Consider the following 20,617-nt stretch of genomic DNA (forward strand, 5'->3'; position numbering starts at 1 on the left):
GGAGGGGTACACAGGTGCAGGGGAGGAAGCAGGAGGAAGACGGGGGGTGTAGGGGAAGGAAGGGGAGCAGGAGGGGTACACAGGTGCAGGGGAGGAAGCAGGAGGAGGACGGGGGGTGTAGGGGAAGGAAGGGGAGCAGGAGGGGTACACAGGTGCAGGGGAAGAAGCAGGAGGAGGACTGGGGGTGCAGAGGAAGGAAGGGGAGCAGGCGGAGGTTTGGGGGTGTAGGGGAAGGCGAGACAGCAAGAGGGGTACAAGGGTGTGAGGGGGAGCAGGAGGAAGATGTGGTATAGGGGAGGGCAGAGGCTGAGGGGATAGCATGAAGTGGAGGAGACTGAGGGAAAAGGGAGGGAAATAGGGCAGTGAATGTACGGACAGGTGGGGGGCAGAAGACCATGGAGTCGCTCAGAGGGAGGATATGAGGGGGCAGCTGTGTGGGCATGAGGGGGCACTGAGAGGCAAGGCTAGCAGCTCCCCGGAGCCCAGGGGGAGCAGAGGTCAAGGGTCCCCTCTTGTCAGGGAGGCCTGTGTTTCTGGTTGTGTCGGTGAGGCCAGACTGTGACCCTGAGCTGATCACACGCAAACGGGGGGAGGGGGGCGGCAGGTGAGAAACACCCATTTGTTTAAACTTGTTGTTTTGAAGCTTGTCTCATGATGTGGGGGGGGCTGACTCCTGACTGGTGAAGGCTCGGGGCTGCCCACCCAGGGCTGTTTCAGCTGGGTGAGGTACCGGAGCCACGGCCTGGCATGTCAGGTGTAATTGAGCACCAGGAGCATGAATTATGGGCCTGCCCTCCAGGCGAGCAGCTCAGCCCTGCCTGTCAGCTGGGTCCCCCTGCCTGACAGGGAGCTCGCCAGGTGCATGAATCAGGATTTGGCACATCATTGTTTAATACAGCCCCATGCTAATGTCTTTCTGAAATGAACCCAAGAAAGCTGTTAACCTCAGTTAGCCGGCTGTCCTCTCTGTGACCCGGATAAATCATCAGGCGGGGACTTCCACCAACTCCATTCTCATTGCTTGGGAAATGGACGGCTGTGAGGCTAGGAGCGGCCAGGGGAAGGGCAGAGCTTCCAGTCCAGGCAGATGAAGCTTTTCAGCTCCCGGGAACGTATAAGGAGTGCAAAGATTTAACCATCCTTCGTACCGCAGGCGCCTCTGGCACTGTACAGCTGGGCGCTAAACTTCCCAGAGGCCCACTAGCCCCCTGGCATCCCTACCACACCGTCGTTTCTGCACCCCCTGCTCCGCCCCAGGGGATCTCAGAGACTGGGCTGCTGCACTGAAAGCAATTTGTTATATCAGTGGAGACTTCATTCCCCCACAGTGCAGCCCCCCCCCCCCCCCTTTCTCCCCACCCCCCCGCAGTGCAGCCCCCCCCCGCTTAGACCCATCCCCCCCGCAGTGCAGCCCCCTCCCCACCACCGCACTTATAGTCACCCCACAATGTAGAAGCCCAGGCAGGTCCCATCAACCAGCCCCTCTGCTTGAACCCACTTCCTCTCTAATGTAGGGGCACAAGCTGATCCCATCATACAGACCCTGGCCCCTTCTTGCCTTTTCTGCAGTGCAGGGGGCACAGAGCTGGGCCATCTCAGTCTCTCTCTGTGGGCACAGCCAGCGAGGCCTTTCCCTGTCCATGGCATCTGGCCCCAGATTTTGCATTCCCTGTCTTCTGGTTTGGCCAGAGTCCATGGAGGCCAAGAGTGTGAGCTGAGCTTGGTCTCCATGGACTCTCCCAGTGACCTGTGAAGCAGGGAGAGGCAGAGCCAGATATCTCCCCCGCGTAACAAGGGGGAGGCAGATACTGCACCTGCCTGTGATGTCTTTGGGGACCATCTTGTAATACGTTTTGTGTCAGTGTGGACTAGGGATTGTATGCAGCTCCAAGGGGGAGGGTTCCCACTGCTCCTCCAGGAACCAAACACAGTCACCAGTGATTAAGGCGGATCACATAGTTGGCACACAGAGAGGTGTCCCCCTCCCCAGAGGCTTGCATGGACTGGTTCAAACTGGGTTTTCTGGAGATAACTGACAAAGAAAGGGATGTTAATATAAAAAGGCAATGTTTACACTGACTTAGGGCCTTCTTCCTGATCCAGCAACTGGACAGGACTGTCGGGCCAAGCAGGGCCCAACCTTCACAGAAGGGTTGGGAAGACTTTGACCTCTGGGTAGCAGTTAGCATGCATATAGGAATGTGTATTGGTTTTATAGGTTTTCTCTGTAATGCTTTTACATTACGGAGGAAAGTGTTTGCTTAGGAAGAGCTGAGTGGTCACAGCCATCAAGCCCTGCTCAGAGCCCTGGGGGAGAAGCAATGTCCGTTATGCAGAGCTGGCTTGCTAGGGATATCACAGTGTAAGGCAGGGAGCTGGGCAGCCTGAGAACCCCCCAGCCAGAAGGGAGTGGGACAAGGGTCCCACCCACAGACAGGTGGCAACTGGAGGCCTGAGACCAGGCTGGGCACTCCTGGACTGGACCACACAGGGCATGTACAGATGCAGTTACCCTGAAAGTGTGGCAAGGTCACAAGTGCAGACAGGGAAGGGGCTGGACTTGGTCCTGCAAGCGCAGGAGACACCTTGTCATTCTGGGAGATTAGGAGGAAGCCCCATTTTTCAGTGTTTAACAGAAATCTCCGCGGCTGCTGCTTGGAAGCACTTCCTCTGAGTGCATCTCACCTGGGAAGGTCTCTGTCTGTTTCAGTCACCCTGCAGCAGCCCTCTGGGGACTCGGTCACTCTGGCGGGGCCAGCAATAAGAAAATTCCCATGATCTAAAACTGCTGGGGTCTCCTGGAAGAGGCAGCGAGAGCGGGAGGAAGGGATCCTCTCTCTCTCTCTCTTCTCAGGCAGACGCTGTCATCCCTGGCTGGGACAGGAAGGCATTCCCTGAACCTTCATCTTTTAAATACTTACAAATTTGATTAAAGCTAATGTTAAAAAATTATATAGTACACAGGTTAAGAAAATAGTGTCTGTACATCTAGGTATAGTGCTTAGATTATCCAGAAATAGTTTGTTTTAAAAGTCATAAGATACATATAGTGCATAATCAGCAATAACCCAAATTTAGGTGAATAAATTTAAGAATACAGTTTAGATATTAGCATCCAAGTATTCGGGTACATCATTCATGAAAAGTTATTCAGAGAGTTGGTTGTGGAAAGCAAATATAGCAATGAGTGAAGATTGTCCCTCAGTAATTGAGAATTTCGGGTTGGTTGTCCATTTAGAAAATACTAAACAAAGCAAAAAGCCCACACCCTGCCAAGAATGGAATCCTCCCCTAGCGCCACCAGCCAGTCTGGGCTGAGACTCTGCCAGGCATTGAGGCAAGAGACACAGAGAATTCAACTGATGGCGTAATGGCGAGAGCGGATAGTTTAATGTCCAGCATCTACAGGGATTGGCGGCAGTTTCCGCTGGAGTCCGAATCACACAGGGAATTGGGAGCCAGACCATCAGAATGACACCCCAGGTCTCTGGGAAGGCAATGCTGCAGACTGCACCCGCGGGCAGCAGGGTATTAATGTGTGCACAGTGTCAGCCACAGGGCTGCCAGGTGGGGCTAGTCCCAGGCTTCCTTTGGTGAGTTGTTGTGTCTCCCCACCAGATTGAGAAACTGATGTCCAGCCTGAGGACCTGGGAAAAAGCCAGTGGGAGTCTTTCCTGTGAGATGCCAGCACGCCAGTGGGAGGAGCAGGCAGAGCTGCAGCAGAGGCTTGCTGATGTTCAGGGTGAGCTGCGGGAGAAAGAGACAGCAGTGCACAGGCTCCAGGCCGAGCTGCGGGATGCTAGCCTGCTGGTAAGACACACACTGAAGCACCAAGCTGGAGAATATCAGCTTCGTGAGGGTTTGTCCCTTTCTAGGCTGCATGCACAATACCTACAGCTGGAGCCAGAGCGCTGTGCTCTGCTGGGGTGATTTGAGATTGCCACCATGTCTGCTAGAGAGATGATACTGCCATTTATTATTGTTGCCCCTTTTCGATCTGAGTGGCTAGTGGCAGTTTGAGGTGCTGTGGGTGTTCCGGCAGGGAGCAGAAATTGGTGAGGGTCAGGTATGTCTTTGATGCAGTTGTATCTGTGTATAAAGAATATGCAAAGTCCTGTGTCTCTGAACACAGAAAGAATCAAATAGCAGGAAACAGCTTCTTTTGATAACACACCAAAAGTTCTCTTTTCAGATTGTACCCCAACACAAAAACATCTCTCCAGGTCAGATACTGTGCTTTCAGCTGCTCCTGTTAAGAGGGAAGGTCCCCTTATGGAGTAGTAAGTAGTTAAAAGATAGGAAACAAAGGGTGGGAATAAGTGGTGAGTTTTCACAATGGAAAGTGGTAAATAGCCAGGTCCCTCAAGAATCCGTGCTGGGATCTGTGCTAGTCAGCATATTCATAAATGATGTTGGGGTTAACAGCTAGTGGTTAAGTTTGCAGACGATACTAAATTACTCAAGATAGTTAAGTCCAAAGCAGCCTGCGAAGAGTTACAAAGGGATCTCACAAAACTGGGTGACTGGGCAACAAAATGGTAGATGAAATTCAATGTTGATAAATGCAAAGTAATTCCCATTGGAAAACATAATCCCAACTGTACATATACAATGATGGGGTCTAAATTAGCTGTTACCACTCAAGAAAGAGATCTTGGAGTCATTGTGGATAGTTCTCTGAAAATATCCACTCAATGTGCAGCGGCAGTCAAAAAAGTGACCAGAATGTTGGGAATCATTAAGAAAGGGATAGATAATTAGACAGAAAATATCATATTGCCTCTATATAATATAAATCCATGGTATGCCCACATCTTGAATACTGCGTGCAGATGTGGTCGCCCCATCTCAAAAAAGATATATTGGAATTGGAAAAAGTACAGAGAAGAGTAACAAAAATGATTAGGGGTATGGAACAGCTTCCATGTGAGGAGAGATTAAAAAACCTGGGACTCTTCATCTTAGAAAAGAGATGACAAAGTGGGGGATATGATAGAGGTCTATAATGACTGGTGTGGAGAAAGTGAATAGGGCAATGTTATTTACACTTTCACACAGTACAAAATCTAGGGGTCACCCAATGAAATTAATAGTTAGCAGGTTTAAAACAAATACAAGGCAGGACCAAGTATTGTCTAGACCAGGGGTTCTCAAACTTGGTTCGCGGCTTATTCAGGGTAAGCCCCTGGCGGGCCGCGAAACACGTTGTTTACCTGAGCGTCTGCAGGCCCAGCTGCTCGTAACTCCCAGCGGCCGCAGTTCGCCGTTCCCGGCCAATGGGAGCTACGGGAAGCAGCATGGGCCGGGCCACCGCTTCTTGTCCTATCCTCAGAGGTTAAGGAGAACAATTTTTCTCCCTCCTCCTTGTAACAACCTTTATATACTTGAATAGCTCTTTTAATAAGATATTCTTGATTTCCTAGTTGTACAGTCTTTTTCCCCCTTTATTTCTGCTAGAGAGATCTAGAGTCCAGGGTCAGCCATTTCAGATGCAATCTTGGTTTGTCCCCCTTCTTCGCTTTTAGTTGGGGCGTGTCTTCTCTGGATAGCTTTGTAAAAGTGCTTTTTAGTTCTCTTAGTGCTTTTGGCAACATTAACTCATTCTGCTTTCTAGCAGCTTTTCCCTTTCCGCCTTAACTGACTCTGTGTATCTGTGTGGTTCCCTCCCCAGCTGTTCACACCCCAACAGAAATCTTAACTGCAAATCTTGGGGCATTCACATGCTCTGGTGATGACAGTACAGAACCCAACACAGAGTCAGCCCTTAGCCATGTTCCTGCCCTTTTCCTTATTTGAAGAATTGTAATCTGCTGTGCCCTAATTATGGTGACAAGTAAGATCCCCTACGCTTATGGATTTGAATTATTCCTCCAATTACTTCTTTCTCGCTACATTTCTTAATTGTACATCATTTGCTTTCCCAAAATCGAATGCCTACCTAGTGCTGGATTTGGACAGCGTCCCATTCCTTACTGGGCTCAGCTGTCGCTGGTTTCACCTTCTCTATTAATCGCAGTCAGTCTGGTCAGTAAGAAGTAGATGCAGGATGGTTCTCTTCTGGCTTGTCCTGGACGTGATCTGGGAACTCTGAGATTAGCTCTAGGCGCCCAGGCCCTTATTTCGGCAGCTTGATTCCAGTGAGCGCTGCTGGCTGCTCAGCATTTTGAAAATCAGGCCACTTATTTAGAAGCCTAAATATGGGTTTAGGGGCCTAACTTTAGGCTCCTACGTTTAAAACGTGCTACTTGTTGAGGAGAGGTTTGTGATAGTTACACAGTGATTTCACTGTCATTAGTAGGATGTTTGAATAGTGATCTAGGTTCTCTGACACATGGCATGACAATAGAATCCGGCAGCATTATAATCGTTATTCAGGAGAGAACTCTGCCTGCCAGCCAACACCTACAAACAAAGCTCCTTTCTGTCCAGGGAAGCAATAATATATGGAGATATACCTATCTCATAGAACTGGAAGGGACCCTGAAAGGTCATTGAGTCCAGCCCCCTGCCTTCACTAGCAGGACCAAGTACTGATTTTGCCCCAGATCCCTAAGTGGCCCCCTCAAGGATTGAACTCTCAACCCTGGGTTTAGCAGGCCAATGCTCAAACCACTGAGCTATCCCTCCCCCTCAGCCACACTTGCTTGTGGGAGGCCATGAATTTGGGCTATTTCGGACCAGATGGGAAGCGCAAGCTCCTGAGTCCTGCCAGTTGCCCCATCTCTGATAACAAGGGACTCCAGCTCGAGCTCCTCTGTGGCAGTACGGCGTGGGGAGGGAGGGGATTCCTCAGGCAGGCCAATCCTGGGCATTTCTGGTCTCAGTGGAAATCAGGCTTTTCTGCTTTCCCAGTTGTCACCAATGTCAATAGGGTTCTGACTAGAGTGTGAGCAATGAACTGTGCAGCCCTCTGGTGGGTTGTACCCAGCACCCTAATTTCCAGCCGGAGTCCGTTGGGCTGCCAGTGCAGATCCTGGAGCACTGGGGCACAGGCTCCCAGCAAGAGGCCCTGCTCAGCAAGCCAGGCTGTGGTTCTGCACCAGCTCCAGTCCTCCGATGGCTTTAAGGGGCAGCCCCACATAGAGCACAGTGACCCAGTCAGCATTGGAAAGGAAAGAAATCAGCCTCCTCACCGGATGACTGGGCCACTGCTGTAACGTGATCGTCATTCAGCAGCTGGGTGGCTAAAATCAACCCTTAGCTGGCGAGTCTAATAACTAGCGGCAGACATACTCCCTCAGTCACAGGGATAGATACCATCTCCTCCGGCTCCTTCCCCCAACCCACAGCATCACCTCAGTCCTGCGTGCACTGAGCTGTGGCCAGCTCGCTCTCATCTCTGACCTGATCTCCACCAGGAAGTGGCTGAAGCACTGAGCTGCATCGTACGGGTCACATGATTTGGAGACGTACAGCGTCAGCATACGGAAAACACCAGACCTCAGGCCTCCTCGTTAATCCTGCTACTGGCCCCATGTACACCTGGAACAGGAGGGAGAATGTCACACTCCACCGCCCCTCATCTGAGAGCTCTTCAAGCAGAGGAACAGTTATACCTGACTTCCTGCTCAGATCTCCGAGAGAAAACGAAATTGGGGGTCCACTGGTGGGTCAGCAACATGTCATAATCAGTGGTAACAAAGGTAGCTGAGAGATCTGATCGCAGCACGGACCCTGATCTCCGTCCACAGCCCAGAGGAGATCATCAACCACCGTGACTAGTGCAGTCCACGTGCCCTAGCCAGGTCTCTACCTAGATTGATAAGGGGCCAGGCGATCAAGGACTTCTAGATACTGAGCGAGTTGTCTTGCCACAAGCATCCTCAAGCAGGAGGTGTGTGCTATGGGTTGATAATTAGCTAGATTGTCTGTATTGAGTGTTGACTTCTTGAGCAAAGGCCACAATGTTGCATCCTTCAAAGCAATAGGCAGCCATCCCTCTTGGAGAGGCATTGACAGTCACCACAAGGTAGAGGCTTAGTACTTCTCCACTGGCCTTCACCAGCCAGGAAGATGTGGCTCCAAAGCACAGGTTGTGGGACAAAGTTCTCCCAACACCTCCAGTACTTTAGCGAGCACCACCATCTGGGACTTTTGCAGAGAGGACAGGGTCTTGCTCCCCCTCCAAGGAAGCAGATAACTCATCCCTAATCTGATCAATCCTGTCTGCAGAGCAACAAGCAATTTCTTCACATTAGGAAGTACTCAGACCAGCTACCACGTTGAGACAGGACTGATTTACTATACTCTCCGACTACCACTCAAAACAAACCTGCTGACCAAGGTTTTTATGGATGCAACAGTGAAGGAAAAGAACTAGTTCTTTGCCCCCTGTGCGGCTGATCAGCCTTAGCATAGGACTTCCAGCACCAGCACGCCAACAGTCTTCTCTCTCGCTTCGTTTATTGCAGATCACCTGTGAGCCTGGGTGACCTTGTCAGAACAAAGCCAGTGAAGAAGGTGCCATGGGACCACCGCGTCAGTGGTGGAGAACATAAGAGTATTATAGTGTCCTACCAAACCTTCATGGGATTAGTCAGCGGAACAAGACTCTCCCTCCAAGCTCTCTGCAGCCCTTCTGAGGACAGACCATCGAAACAACAGGAGCGATGAGCCCCAGCCTCAAATGCAGGGGTAACGGCCAGCCTGGGAGGAGGGTGGGCTTCGGAGCCCAAGCTCCAACCTGAGCCCACAGCTGTTTTTAGTACCACTGTGTGAGCCCCAGTCTGTTGACCTGAGTTCTGAGACACAGTGCCCCGGGTTTCTGCTTGCCACGTAGACATACCAGGAAACCCTAAGCCAGCGCAGAAGATTCATCCTCTGCATGCAAATTGAAATCTCCAAGAACACACAGTCAGTGCCTTTCCAGTGCCATGAGGGGGAGGAACTCATTCAGCTCATCGAGCAATTTGGCAGTGCAGTGGGGCAAGCAGTACGCCGAAACCAGTCCCATCGTCATCCTCATCTTAACCCCGCTCTGTCTGATCCAGTTTTGGAAAGAGACCGGTTACACTTTTCACAGATTCCAAGGCCAGAAGGGACCATTGTGATCATCTGTCCGACCTCCTGTGTCGCACAGGCCGGAGAACTGCCCCGCAATAATCCCTAGGGCAGATTTCTGAGAAAAACATCCAATCTTGATTTTTAAAATTGTCAGTGATGGAGAATCCACTACAACCCTCGGTAAATTGTTCCACTGGATAATTACTCTCATCATTACAGATTTATGCCTTATTTCCAGGCTGAGTTTGTCTAGCTTCAACTTCCAGCCATTGGATCGTGATATACATTGCTCTGCTAGACTGAAAGCCCATTATTAAATTTGTAGATACTGACTGTGATCAAGTCACTCCTTAGCCTTCTTCTCTTTGTTAAACTGAATAGATTGAGCTCCCCGAGTCTATCGCTATAAGGCAGGTATCCTAAGCCTTTAATCATTCCTTTGGCTCTTCTCTGAACCCTCTCTAACTGATCAACATCCTTCCTGAATTGCAGGCGCCAAAACTGAACACCGTATTCCAGCAGCGTCACACCAGAGCCAAATATATACGTAAAATAAGCTCTCTGCTCCTACTCGAGATTCCTCTCTCTCTGCATCCCAGCCCTTTTGACCACAGCGTCAACACTGGGAGCTCCTGTTCATCTGATTCTCCACCAGGACTCTCAAATCTCTTTCACGGTCACTGCTTCCCAGGGTAGAGTCCCCCGTCCTGTAAGTATGGCCTGCGTTCTTTGTTCCTACGTGTGTACATTTACATTTAGCTGCATTAAAATTCATAGTGCTTGCTTGTGCCCAGTTTACCAAGCAATCCAGATCACCCCGAATCAGTGACATGTCCTCTTCATTATTTATCACTGCCCCAATTTTTATGTCCTCCGCAAACTTTAAGCTGGATGCGGTCAGCACACTCCCCATGGACCCCCCACTTGGGTCCTGATGCATGGAGTACTAGTGACAACTGTGCCAGGACTGAACCTGCAGCAGCATCCAAGCAGTTTCTGTATTACAATCAAAGTCTTGTATTAAACCATAGGTGGTTGATATTTCATTTCCCACCAACTGACCACTAATCATTAGGAGAGTAATACTTCCCCCTTCTCCAGCATGTTCCACCTTTTAACAGATATTAGTGAATTAAAATGAGGTAGGCAAGTCTTGTACAGATGCAGCACATGGGCTAACTGACTTTCCCGAGTACCCTGAGTCACCGGCAGAACCAGCAATGGGTTCAGGGCTCCTTGTCACCACAAGATAAAGCTTTGTTCTCTGTTATTTTTGTTTCTTTCCATGTAGAAAGAATCCCTGCAAGTTGTGGGCTATTTGTTTTGGACTTTTATGAAGGACTTTTTTTTTTTCTCACTCCTCTGCCTCTCCTTTCCGTTATATATTTGTGTCTCTGAATTGGATGTTCTCCGAATGGATCCATGTCTCAGAGGGTGCTAATTGCACAGCGGGGGCTGAGTTCTGGTCTTAGGAAGAAATCATTGCTGGCTGACTGTTGGCAGGTTGATTGTCCCATTCATAGTACTTCGTAGCCCACTGAATTTGAGCGGCTGTGACAGGAGGTTGTAAAGAAAAGATGAGCCTTGGTCAGTTAGCAGGTTCCCAGGCGTTCTTTGTTGGGGGAATTACTCTTCCCTTCATCCTGGTGACTCGACGTGCTCACAGTGCTGTAGGCAGGACAGAGACGCCAGCAAGTATCGGAGAGTCTTGAGCTATTTCCTTGTAGCTTGCAGGTCGAAGGGTTGGTCGTCCGTGCAGAGGGCTCTGTCCTCAGTGAGCAGTAGACCAAAAGGGTCCGTTCTTAAAGAGGCTAACGGGAAAATGCACACGGCTCCAAGCCTTGCCAGATCACTTCTCCTAATACCAGTACAGAAGCAGAATTGTATTTCCAGTAACAATTCTGACTTGACTGATTTCAGTTTCCTGACCTCTCATAGTCTGTCCCTGGGTTTTCTAAATGCCCCTCCACCTGTACCATAGTGTCAGGTAAATTAGTCCTTGTTTGTTTTCACAGAGTCTTCTCCCTTCCCTGGCTATGGGAATCCATGCGGGGGACGGGGGGTGTATATTTGGTGGGGGACCCAGCTGTGTACACAAGTGCACACATTGTAATAATCATTCTGGTTACATGGAAAAGCTTTCTCAGAGAGGCAGGCCTTGCCGGCCCCCCTGCCCTGAACTGGTCTAATCCCCTCTGAAAGTCCACATCACAGCCACAGCCTCTCACCTGAGAGTGCTTTATTGCTGACGATTGTGCTCCTCTGCTGAGTCCCCAAAGGAGCTAGCTGTCTTGGCAGGTCCTGCATGGAGCTGGGTCCTGACCGGTCGGTGGTTTGACATGGGTATCAAGGTCTTGAACAGGCAACAGCCCAGGGTCACTGGAGGGATCTGATCGTAGGGTGTTATGCTCATCCGATCGAGGAGGTGGGGTGCCACATTCTGCATGGTCTGCAGCCTCTGCGGTCACTCCCAGGTACAGCGAGCTGCTGTAACACAGCCAGGTAACAAGTGTGTGGGTCATGATGGCCAAATCTTCATCCACGAAGAAGGGGTGACTGTTCCTAGGAAGCTGGAGGTGCCTCTGATCTGCCTGGTCACCTGGTAACGAGTTACCCTGGAGGGAGGCTGAGCACGTACTGCAGTGTGTGCAGAAGACAATGGGGGGTGCGTGGCTTAGCCACACAGATCTCAGTGGGCTGGCGCAGATGCCCACACAGCGTTTCCCCTGCACGCCTCGGCTGTCCTAGCACCAGCACGGTGGGCTGGGGAAGCCTGTTTCTGGGTGCAAACGTGATTCCTTTAGTGGCTGTGCAGACTGAGTAGCCTGGACATTAATAAATTTCCTGTTACCTTCCTGGCAGCCTTGGTGAGGGGCAAGACTGTGTCCTGTCAACCTAGAGTGACTCACGCCCTTTACTGCACCTTTGCTGTATGTCTCCATGTGCACTCCACACGGGGGGGGAGCATATGTGAGTGTGCCCGTGGGCATGCACCCAGGTGTGGGTGTACGCGAGTGTGCCCGTGGGCATGCACCCAGGTGTGTGTAGGGGGGTGTATGCGAGTGTGCCCGTGGGCATGCATCCAGGTGTGTGTGTGGGTGGGTGTGCGCAAGTGTGCCTGTGGGCACGCACCCAGGTGTGTGTGTAGGGAGGTGTATGCGAGTGTGCCCGTGGGCACTCCAGGAGTTCAAGGGCATATGCGAGTGCGTCCATTTGTCTTCCTAGGACTCAGGGTGTGGGGAGCAGACATGTGCCCCTAGGGTGTGCGGCATTTGTGAGTTTACTTGGGCCTGTGCCCGGGGTTTGTACCTCAAGGACGGGGGCTACATGAGTGTGCGCAGCACGCCTGGTGCCCATACTATGCTGGGAGTGTGTCTGCACACCTTTGCTGACGCCAGCTGTCAGCAACTGATCAGTGTCATAGCATAGAGCAGGTATGTGTCCATGGTAGGTATGATGTGGTGAGGGACCGATAGCCTGCCCTGTCAAATGTGGCGAGAATAAAGAAAACAAGGGAGCTGTTGGCTGAAATAGTCGTTAAGGCTGGCTTCACTCTGTGCAGTTTCTGTAAAGAAGTAGTCCTGAGGGCTGTGGAGAAACAGGCAGCCTCCAGGCCGGGAGGCTAATGCACAGCCGCTGCTGTTTGCATAGCCGCAGAGCCCTTAGGAGAGACTTGGGAAAACAAGCTTGGACTCCAATGAATATTTACAATTCTACTGCTCCAAAGCTGAACGCAATCACAGCCCTGTGATGTACAGGCTTTGTGCATCAAAGGAAAAGGAGAGAGAGCAGTAAAGATGGAGTTGCCTTTGGAGAGACTTAGAAACACAGATCTCCCTGCTTGTGGCAGAACGAAAATGCTTTATTTCTGATAGGAGCAATTCATTCTTCAGGCACTTTCCTTGATATCAGAAAGCACCTGGCTGGGTTCTGAAGTGGATGGTCTTTAATTCAGAATGAAAGAAAGGAATGGAAAGAATTACAGCTATAGAATTGTGATTGTTCTAATAAACTTCAGGAAGAGGGGAGCATTTCCAGAGTGTCAAATCTGTGCTGTAACAACAAGAAAAAGTATCAGAGGGGTAGCCGTGTTAGTCTGAATCTGTAAAAAGCAACAGAGGGTCCTGTGGCACCTTTAAGACTAACAGAAGTATTGGAGCATAAGCTTTCATGGGTGAATGCCCACTTCATCAGAGGAGTACAGTCCTGGGAAGAGCTACCCCAGTTTTGTGCTTCTGATCTGAGGAAGTGACACGGTGTTCCATGCAAGTTCTGGGGTCACCCAGAGTGGGGCAGGCTAAGGGATGGGTGAGGCTCCTTGTGGCCCAGAGTGGACCCTGTGTTCTGCTGAGGTGCTAGACGGCATGCAGTTGGATATGTAGAGCAGTGACACTCAGACCTCAGTGGTTCAGGAGCCAAATTAGTGATCAGCATCACCCAAAAGAGCCACAGTTGTGTGAAATCATTGTGTCATTTACTATGGGACTACAGATTCCTATTCAAACAGTAGGGCAGGGAAAATATTGAGTTTTTATATATATGTAATTCTCACAGCAAAATGACTGACAAAATAATAATACTTGATCAACTGCAATAGGATAATAGTAAAAGCCTCCTGATTGGCTAATAACTTAGCCTGTTTAATAAGTAAATGACACTGTTTTAATATCCTGTGCTGCGAAGAGCCGTAGGAGACACATTAAAGAGCCACTGGCAGCTCGTGAGCCTTGGTCAGAGTATCGCTGATGTGGAGGGAAGGGACATTTGAACCATGACATGGATCCGAAGGCGGGAGCATTTACGTCAGAACATTGCAGAGAGCTGAGTGTAACAGACTGCAGAGGACACTGCATAGTCACTCCAGTGATGAGACAGTGACTGGTATTGTAAAATATGCCCAGTACCATTGGCATGCTGCCAAGGAAGAGCTAAGCTTAAGGAGCTGCTATCCTGGCTGTAGATCTATTACTGGACAGTTGCATACGGTGCCAGAGAAAATCAGTTCAGAGGACCTCCCCTGTGCCGCCCACTGTAGGCTACAGGCACCCTGGCATGAGCGGGAGGGAGAACACTGGCTCAGGAGAAAGCGGTTGTGAGATGTACTTGGAAAGGTGCATCACGCTGGGAATGTCAGGCGTTGGTGAGGGGGTTGGTTCTCTGATGGAGACACTGGGGAAGAAGGCGGTTTCTCAGGAGGGCTTGAAGAGGAAGGTTGCAGGTGTAAAGTGGGGGAAGAGTAGTCAAGGTGTGGGGAGCAGGGTGGTTATTCAGAATAATCAGCATCTGCTACTGATTGGGTCCATCTTCTGTCAGACGCTGTAAGCACAGAATGACTTCATGCACCAGCTGTACCAAACCAAGCCCCCAACCTGACATTCTGGGAATTTTTTAATACTCCATGGATTCCAGGTTCACCATAATATGGAATGACAGGGTCTTCTTTTGTTAGTACAGATCCTGAACTGTGCTCTGCTCCCCTCTGCACGGTCCCTGCGTGTTTCAAGTCAAACGTGAGCTAGAAGGCTTGGAGGATTGCAGTGAATGCCGTGAGGGAGGGAGGAGATGGGAAATGTGTGATGACTTTGAGGGACTGTGTGTGCACTTACAGGAAGTCACGACACTAGGCGAGGGACATTTGAAGAACTGGCCTCAGGGTGCGTCTACACAACAGTTAAACACACAGGCCAGAAACTGAGGCTCACGGGGCTTGGGCTGCAGGTCTAGACGTTCAGGCTCTGGCTGGAAGCTCTGGGACCCCAGGAGGAGGGAGGGTCCCAGAGCCCAGGCTCCAGCCCAAGCCCGTATGTCTACACCGCAGTTTTAAGCCCCACAGCCCGTTAGCTGACCTGGGCCAGATGCAGCCATGCCGCAGGTCTTTTATTCCAGTGTAGACACACACTTAAGCTCCACGGGCATTGGGGGATGTGCCTGAACCCCTGCCCAGGAGAAGTGGGGGCACGTTCAGCCTGTAATGTGTTTCGACGTGAAGCTGATTCCTGGAGCATTTCGCCTTGCCAGGAAGGCAGCCACTGTGATCGGAGTGACGCTGCTGGTGCAGGGAGGTGCTCCCCTCACGTGCAGGTGTGGCCCTGTTTGCTGCCTGCAGCAGGGCACACACTAGAGTCAATACCCTTGGCAGGAACCTGCATTCAGTGTCAGAGGCTTCAGATAGACAGTGAAGCTTGGGTCCATCTCCTAAAATCCTCGTTTTGGTTTCTCCGCTGGTAGTTCATTCTAGAATACGACAGTGCATCGTGGTGATTGATTCTTGGAATTTTGCTAGTTCATCCAAACTAGGACCTTCCAGATCACATGATATAGTATCGAAAACGCTCGTTCTTTTCATTCATCTAAATTTGCCTTGTGGGAATGGCAGCTGGTCAGATAAAGTCCAAGGGAAGATGGGAAACATGTGACAGAAATCAGAGGTTGCCTGATTTGGTGTACTGCAGAAATAGCTGTACATCCTTGCCCTGAACACGAATCCACTGACCCGCAGCTCTTGAACAGACTGGTTGTTTGTCATGGCAGACGGGCATCATTTTAGTGAATGACAAACAGGGAGCATCCTGGCACACCCAGGGCATTGTGGGCATGTTGACTTTCCATTGGAAAATGATTAAATAGTCATTGTCAGTGTTTTACAAGTATATAACGATCACCAAGCCCCAACGACTCCCACAGCAAGACACAGTCTGAGATGTAACAATTCCCAGAGGCGATTTGCTCGGTATCAGGCAGACCAGGTTGAAGTGACCATGAGGGTGTCTTTTTTGTTTGATTATGTAACTCTTCTTTATTGTATTTTTCAGTGTGTCAGGGCATTCTGAGCTCTGGAGGGACATACTTCGGGGCAGAAATAACAATAAAGATCAGGGAAGTCATGGCCATGACAAACACATTCTTGCTTATGACTTACAAAGCTTTGCAGAATGATTGTAGGACTGTAATGGAACCATTGAGATGTGTGCATGCATCAATTGGGTAGTCTCTGCAAGACTGTATGGTTGTAAGTATCAGAGGGGTAGCTGTATTAGTCTGGATCTGTAAAAAGCGACAAAGAGTCCTGTGGCACCTTATAGACTAACAGACGTATTGGAGCATAAGCTTTCGTGGGTGAATACCCACTTCGTCAGATGCATGCCTATTCACCCACAAAAGCTTATGCTCCAATACGTCTGTTAGTCTGCAAGGTGCCACAGGACTCTTTGTCGCTTTGTATGGTTGTAGCCATTCTGCTTCTGTCTTGCTGCTGTTTGTTCCCTTTCCTGATTCTGTCCCATCTGAATGTGGACAGTGCGTTTCTCAGGGCAGGGTCCATTTCTTCCCTTCGGCCTGTAAAGCGCCTACACAGCAGCTCTTGGATATTTTGCAGTGAGAAGTACATAGCGAGATTCTCCTGCACCACTGTGCTGGCACAAACCATCTCCCTCCTCCCACTCATGGCTGCACATGCCTGTGGCAGCAACAGCAGCAGTTGCTTACTAGGAAAAGTAATATTAGGAAAGTGTATGATCTGTTCTAGCTGTCTTAATTAAATTTAGCAGCCGAAAGCCAGGCGAGCCAGCACCATGTGACTAGCCAGCTGTCTGCAGGACGGCAGTAAGGGCAGTTCTTGACACCAAAGAGCCATGCACAGTGGTTTCAGCACCACTGACCTAGCATGCTTGGGGCTCCAGGCATCAGCCTTGTGTGGACTCCCCAGAGTGTTGCTAAGGAGCAGTTTGATCCTGTGGCCAGCCCTTTCCTTGTATTTTGTCAGGTTAATGCATGGTCAGTAAATACGTTTTTTAAACTGGCTGATGTGCTGTGTGCAAAGCACTCCATTGAATATCAGTGGGAAAGCCTTCGCTTTAAGACAAAAGACCTGATGTTAGCAATGGTGTCATTGTGGCTATGTGCAAACGGCGTTATTACAGCTGCTAGCTCCGTGAGCTGGAACAACGCAGATTCCCCGTGGGCGTTGCTTTACATACATCCCTCTTTATTGTTCCTTAGGTTTTGTGCCTTGTGCTCTGCCCTTCTCTAGAGGACAGAATTAAACAGTGTTTGCTGCGATTCCACGAGCATCGGCACTTTAGCTGGAACACCTTGCAACCATCCTGCTGGTGCTGCCCCTTCCACATACGCCAATGCTGTGGGCTCCAGTTACTATGGGGCTGTCATCCCACTTGTATCCGTGCCTGCAGCATTTCCTCTGTTTCCCTGTCTTGTCTTTTATGTATGTGTTGATTCGCAGCAAGATTTTAAGAGAACTTATTAAATAAAATACAGTAGGATGCATATTATCCAACCTGCTGGGGCAGTGCCCGGCTGCCAGGCTGATCAGGGGCTCGTAGACTCAGGAAGGCTTGACTGGCTATAGCGCTCAGCATTAGGTCAGGATTTCATGTTCTGTTGGTTGTTGGCTTCCCTTGGGTATATCGTCAATACAGGGCTAACCTGGGTGATTGGTTCCTAGGTCTGAGCCCCCGGGTTAGCCTAGTCCAGGGGTGAGCAGCCACACTGCAAAGCCCTATCCGACGTACTGTGTCCTCTCCGGGGCTGCGCTCCTCAGTGTGTATCACTAGGACTTCTGGGGGCACCTCCCATGGCTCTTTGTGCTGCAGTGAGCTGAGAAGCTCTATGATTCTTTCCCAGTGAATTGTGGGAGAACTTGTCTGTCCTGGTCACACAGGGGCAATTTTGGGTGGACTGGAAGACTATCAGCACTTGAGTTATTTAGCTGGCCTCCTCACTTCAAAGTGGGCAGGTTACCAGCCCAAGTGAAAGCCTCACTTGGCCTTTAGTCAACCCAGCTAACCTGGGTTGAAACTTGAAAGCACTGACCTGGGATGACTGGGTTTTGTATGCGGACCAGAGGGGTTTAGGGACCACATCCGGGTCAGAGCAGTGAAGACTCACTTTTGCACATATGAATCCCGTTAGCTTCAATGAGACCACTCCCTGGGAGTAAGAGGAGCTGGGTTAGCTCTAAAGTCGGCCAGTTGACAAAGCAGCAAATTGCTTGCTAGACAGGAAGGCAGGTTGGCAGCTCATTGGAGAGAAGGAACGGGATTGCCAGGCTCCAGGTGGCGCAAGGTGACATGCTGTGGTTGCCTAGCCTTGGGAGCTTTCAGAGGCCGCATGTATCCTAGAACCAGAGAGTTAGAAGGGACCACAAGGGTCAGCTAGTCTAAGCCCCATGTTAGACTCTCTGACTGCATTCCGCAGGACTCCTTTGGGAAGTTCTTCCATGAGACCAACATTTCTGGTTTCAGAGCAATATTTTAAAGAGCAACCATGGCAATGCTGTGGCCACAAGGGCTAGCTTGTTCCTGGGATGCGTAAACAGGGAGATCTTGAGTAGAAGTGGAGAATTTATTTTACCTCTGCATTTGGCACTGGTGTGACGCTGCTGGAATGCTGTGTTCAGTTCTGGTGCCCACAACTCAGGAAAGATGTTAATCACTTGGAGAGGGTTCAGAGAAGAATCATGAGAAGGATTATAGACTTAGAATATCTGCCTTATAGTGATGGACTCAAGGAGCTCAATCTATTTAGCTTAACACAGAGACGGTTAAGGGGAGACATGATCACAGTCTGTAAGTACCTACGTGGGGAACAAATATTTAATAACGGGCTCTTCAATCTAGCAGAGAAAAGTCCAATGGCTGGAAGTTGAAGTTAGACAAATTCAGACTGGAGATTAGGCATAAATGTGTAACGGTGAGAGTGATTAACCCAGTGGAACAATTTACGGAGGGTCGTGGCGGATCCTCCATCACTGGCAATTTTAAAATCAAGATTGGATGTTTTTCTCAGAAATCTGCCCTGGGGATTATTGTGGGGCAGGTCTCTGGCCTGTGTTACACAGGAGGTCAGACTGGATGATCACAACAGTCCCTTCTGGCCTTGGACTCTATGAAAAAAATCCATATACAGACTCCAATCTTACTTTAGAAATACTGTCAAAGAAATTAGCGGGAAGAAGGATTCTAGTGAGCAGTTAAAAATAAATTAAATAAATGGAGATATCCTATCTCCTAGAACTGGAAGGGACTTTGAAAGGTCATTGAGTCCAGCCCCCTGCCTTCATTAGCAGGACCAAGTACTGATTTTGCCCCAGATCCCTAAGTGGCCCCCTCAAGGATTGAACTCCCAACCCTGGGTTTAGCAGGCCAATGCTCAAACCACTGAGCTATCCCTCTCCCATTACATTAGGATAATGTAATGTAACTGGACCTGAGTGCGATCAAAGGAAAGCAAGTCACTGCATCATTCGGTCTTGGGGTTCCTGACATGAAACCACCCTAACAGCAGCTGCTTATGTCATTTTCAGATTCTTGTAACTTTTAGGGTGCAGAGTGAGGGAATATGGGGTGTCGGAGCAGTGAAGGGGAATATGGAAGGGCCTTGGACTAGTGCAGGGAGGAGGGGGGAGGAGGTTGGGGAGCAGAGAATAAATGAGGATGGGTGGTAAAGGGAGGGGGAGGATTAGAGGGAGTGGTAGGGGAGGCTGGCAGTCTGGAAGGGGAAATGGGAGTGTGTGGTGGGGGGGTGGATTAGGGGTAGGGGCGCCTGTCAGCACCATATTCTCCCTTTCCATTAAAGATGTGTTGAGGGGGGCTGTGAGGTGGAATGGAGAGGTCAGAGTTGTGCCATGGGGAATGTGGGGGGCTTAATCTCTGTCTCCCCAAACCTCGCACATCTGTTATCCCCCCGTCTCCCCTATGTCTGTCCCCCTGATCAAAAAATGGCCCCACTGGCTCCGTGCTAATCCCCACACCATTCCTGCCTCCTCTCCCCAGCTCTGCCTGCAGGTCCCGAGCCGAGGCCGGCCTCTCCATGGGGAGTAGGAGTGGACCCAGGCTGTGCTGGACAGGCCGAGGGGAGGGGAGAAGACAATGCAGTGGCAGTGAAAGGACTAACATGTAGCCAGGACTTTCTGTAGGCAGCCAGCCATTACCAATAGCCATTGATGGACCTGTGCTCCAGGAACTTGTCTAATTCTTTTTTGAACCCAGTTATGTTCTTGGCCTTCACAACATCCCCAGCAACAAGTTCCACCAGTTGATGGATTGTTGTGTGAAGAAATACTTCCTTTTGTTTGTTTTAAACTTGCTGCTTGTTAATTTCATTGGGTGATCCCTGGTTTTTGTGTTATGAGAAGGAGTAAATAACACTTCCTTATTCACTTTCTTCACACCAGTCATGATTTTGCAGCCCTCTATCATATCCCCCCTCGGTTGTCTCTTTTCTAAGCTGAACAGTCCCAGTTTTTTTAATCTCTCCTCACATGGAAGCCATTCCATACCCCTCATCATTTTTGTTGCCCTTCTCAGTACCTTTTCCAGTTCTAATATATCTTTTTATAGATGGGGCGACCAGAACCGCATGCAGTATTCAAGGTGGGGCATTCCATGGATTTATATAGTGGCATTATGGGATATTTCTGTCTGGTTATACATTTTCTAATGGTTCCTAATGTTTCTTGACCTACAGGCACAAAAGACAAAGAATCAGCTTACTGAAGCAGAGGTGGAGGTGGTCACCATGAGGAGCAAATATAGCATGGCACAGAAAGAGGTACTGTCAATAGTAAAGGCAACCTAATGGGACCCCCCCAGAAGGG

The 20,617-nt window shown here is 49.9% G+C and overlaps 1 protein-coding gene across 1 annotated transcript in view; it reads left to right on the plus strand.

The window, feature by feature from the left end:
- LOC112124831 (centrosome-associated protein CEP250-like) overlaps positions 1-20,617 on the plus strand; it is a 138,479-nt gene that overhangs the window by 60,961 nt on the left and 56,901 nt on the right. The window contains exon 7 of the mRNA XM_029914170.1: positions 20,488-20,571. Coding sequence (XP_029770030.1) covers positions 20,488-20,571 — 84 coding nt within the window. The remainder of the gene's footprint in view (positions 1-20,487; positions 20,572-20,617) is intronic.

This window comes from Terrapene carolina, unplaced genomic scaffold (genome assembly GCF_002925995.2).
Source record: "Terrapene carolina triunguis isolate 2854851 unplaced genomic scaffold, T_m_triunguis-2.0 Scaffold32862, whole genome shotgun sequence".
NCBI lineage: Eukaryota > Metazoa > Chordata > Testudines > Emydidae > Terrapene > Terrapene triunguis.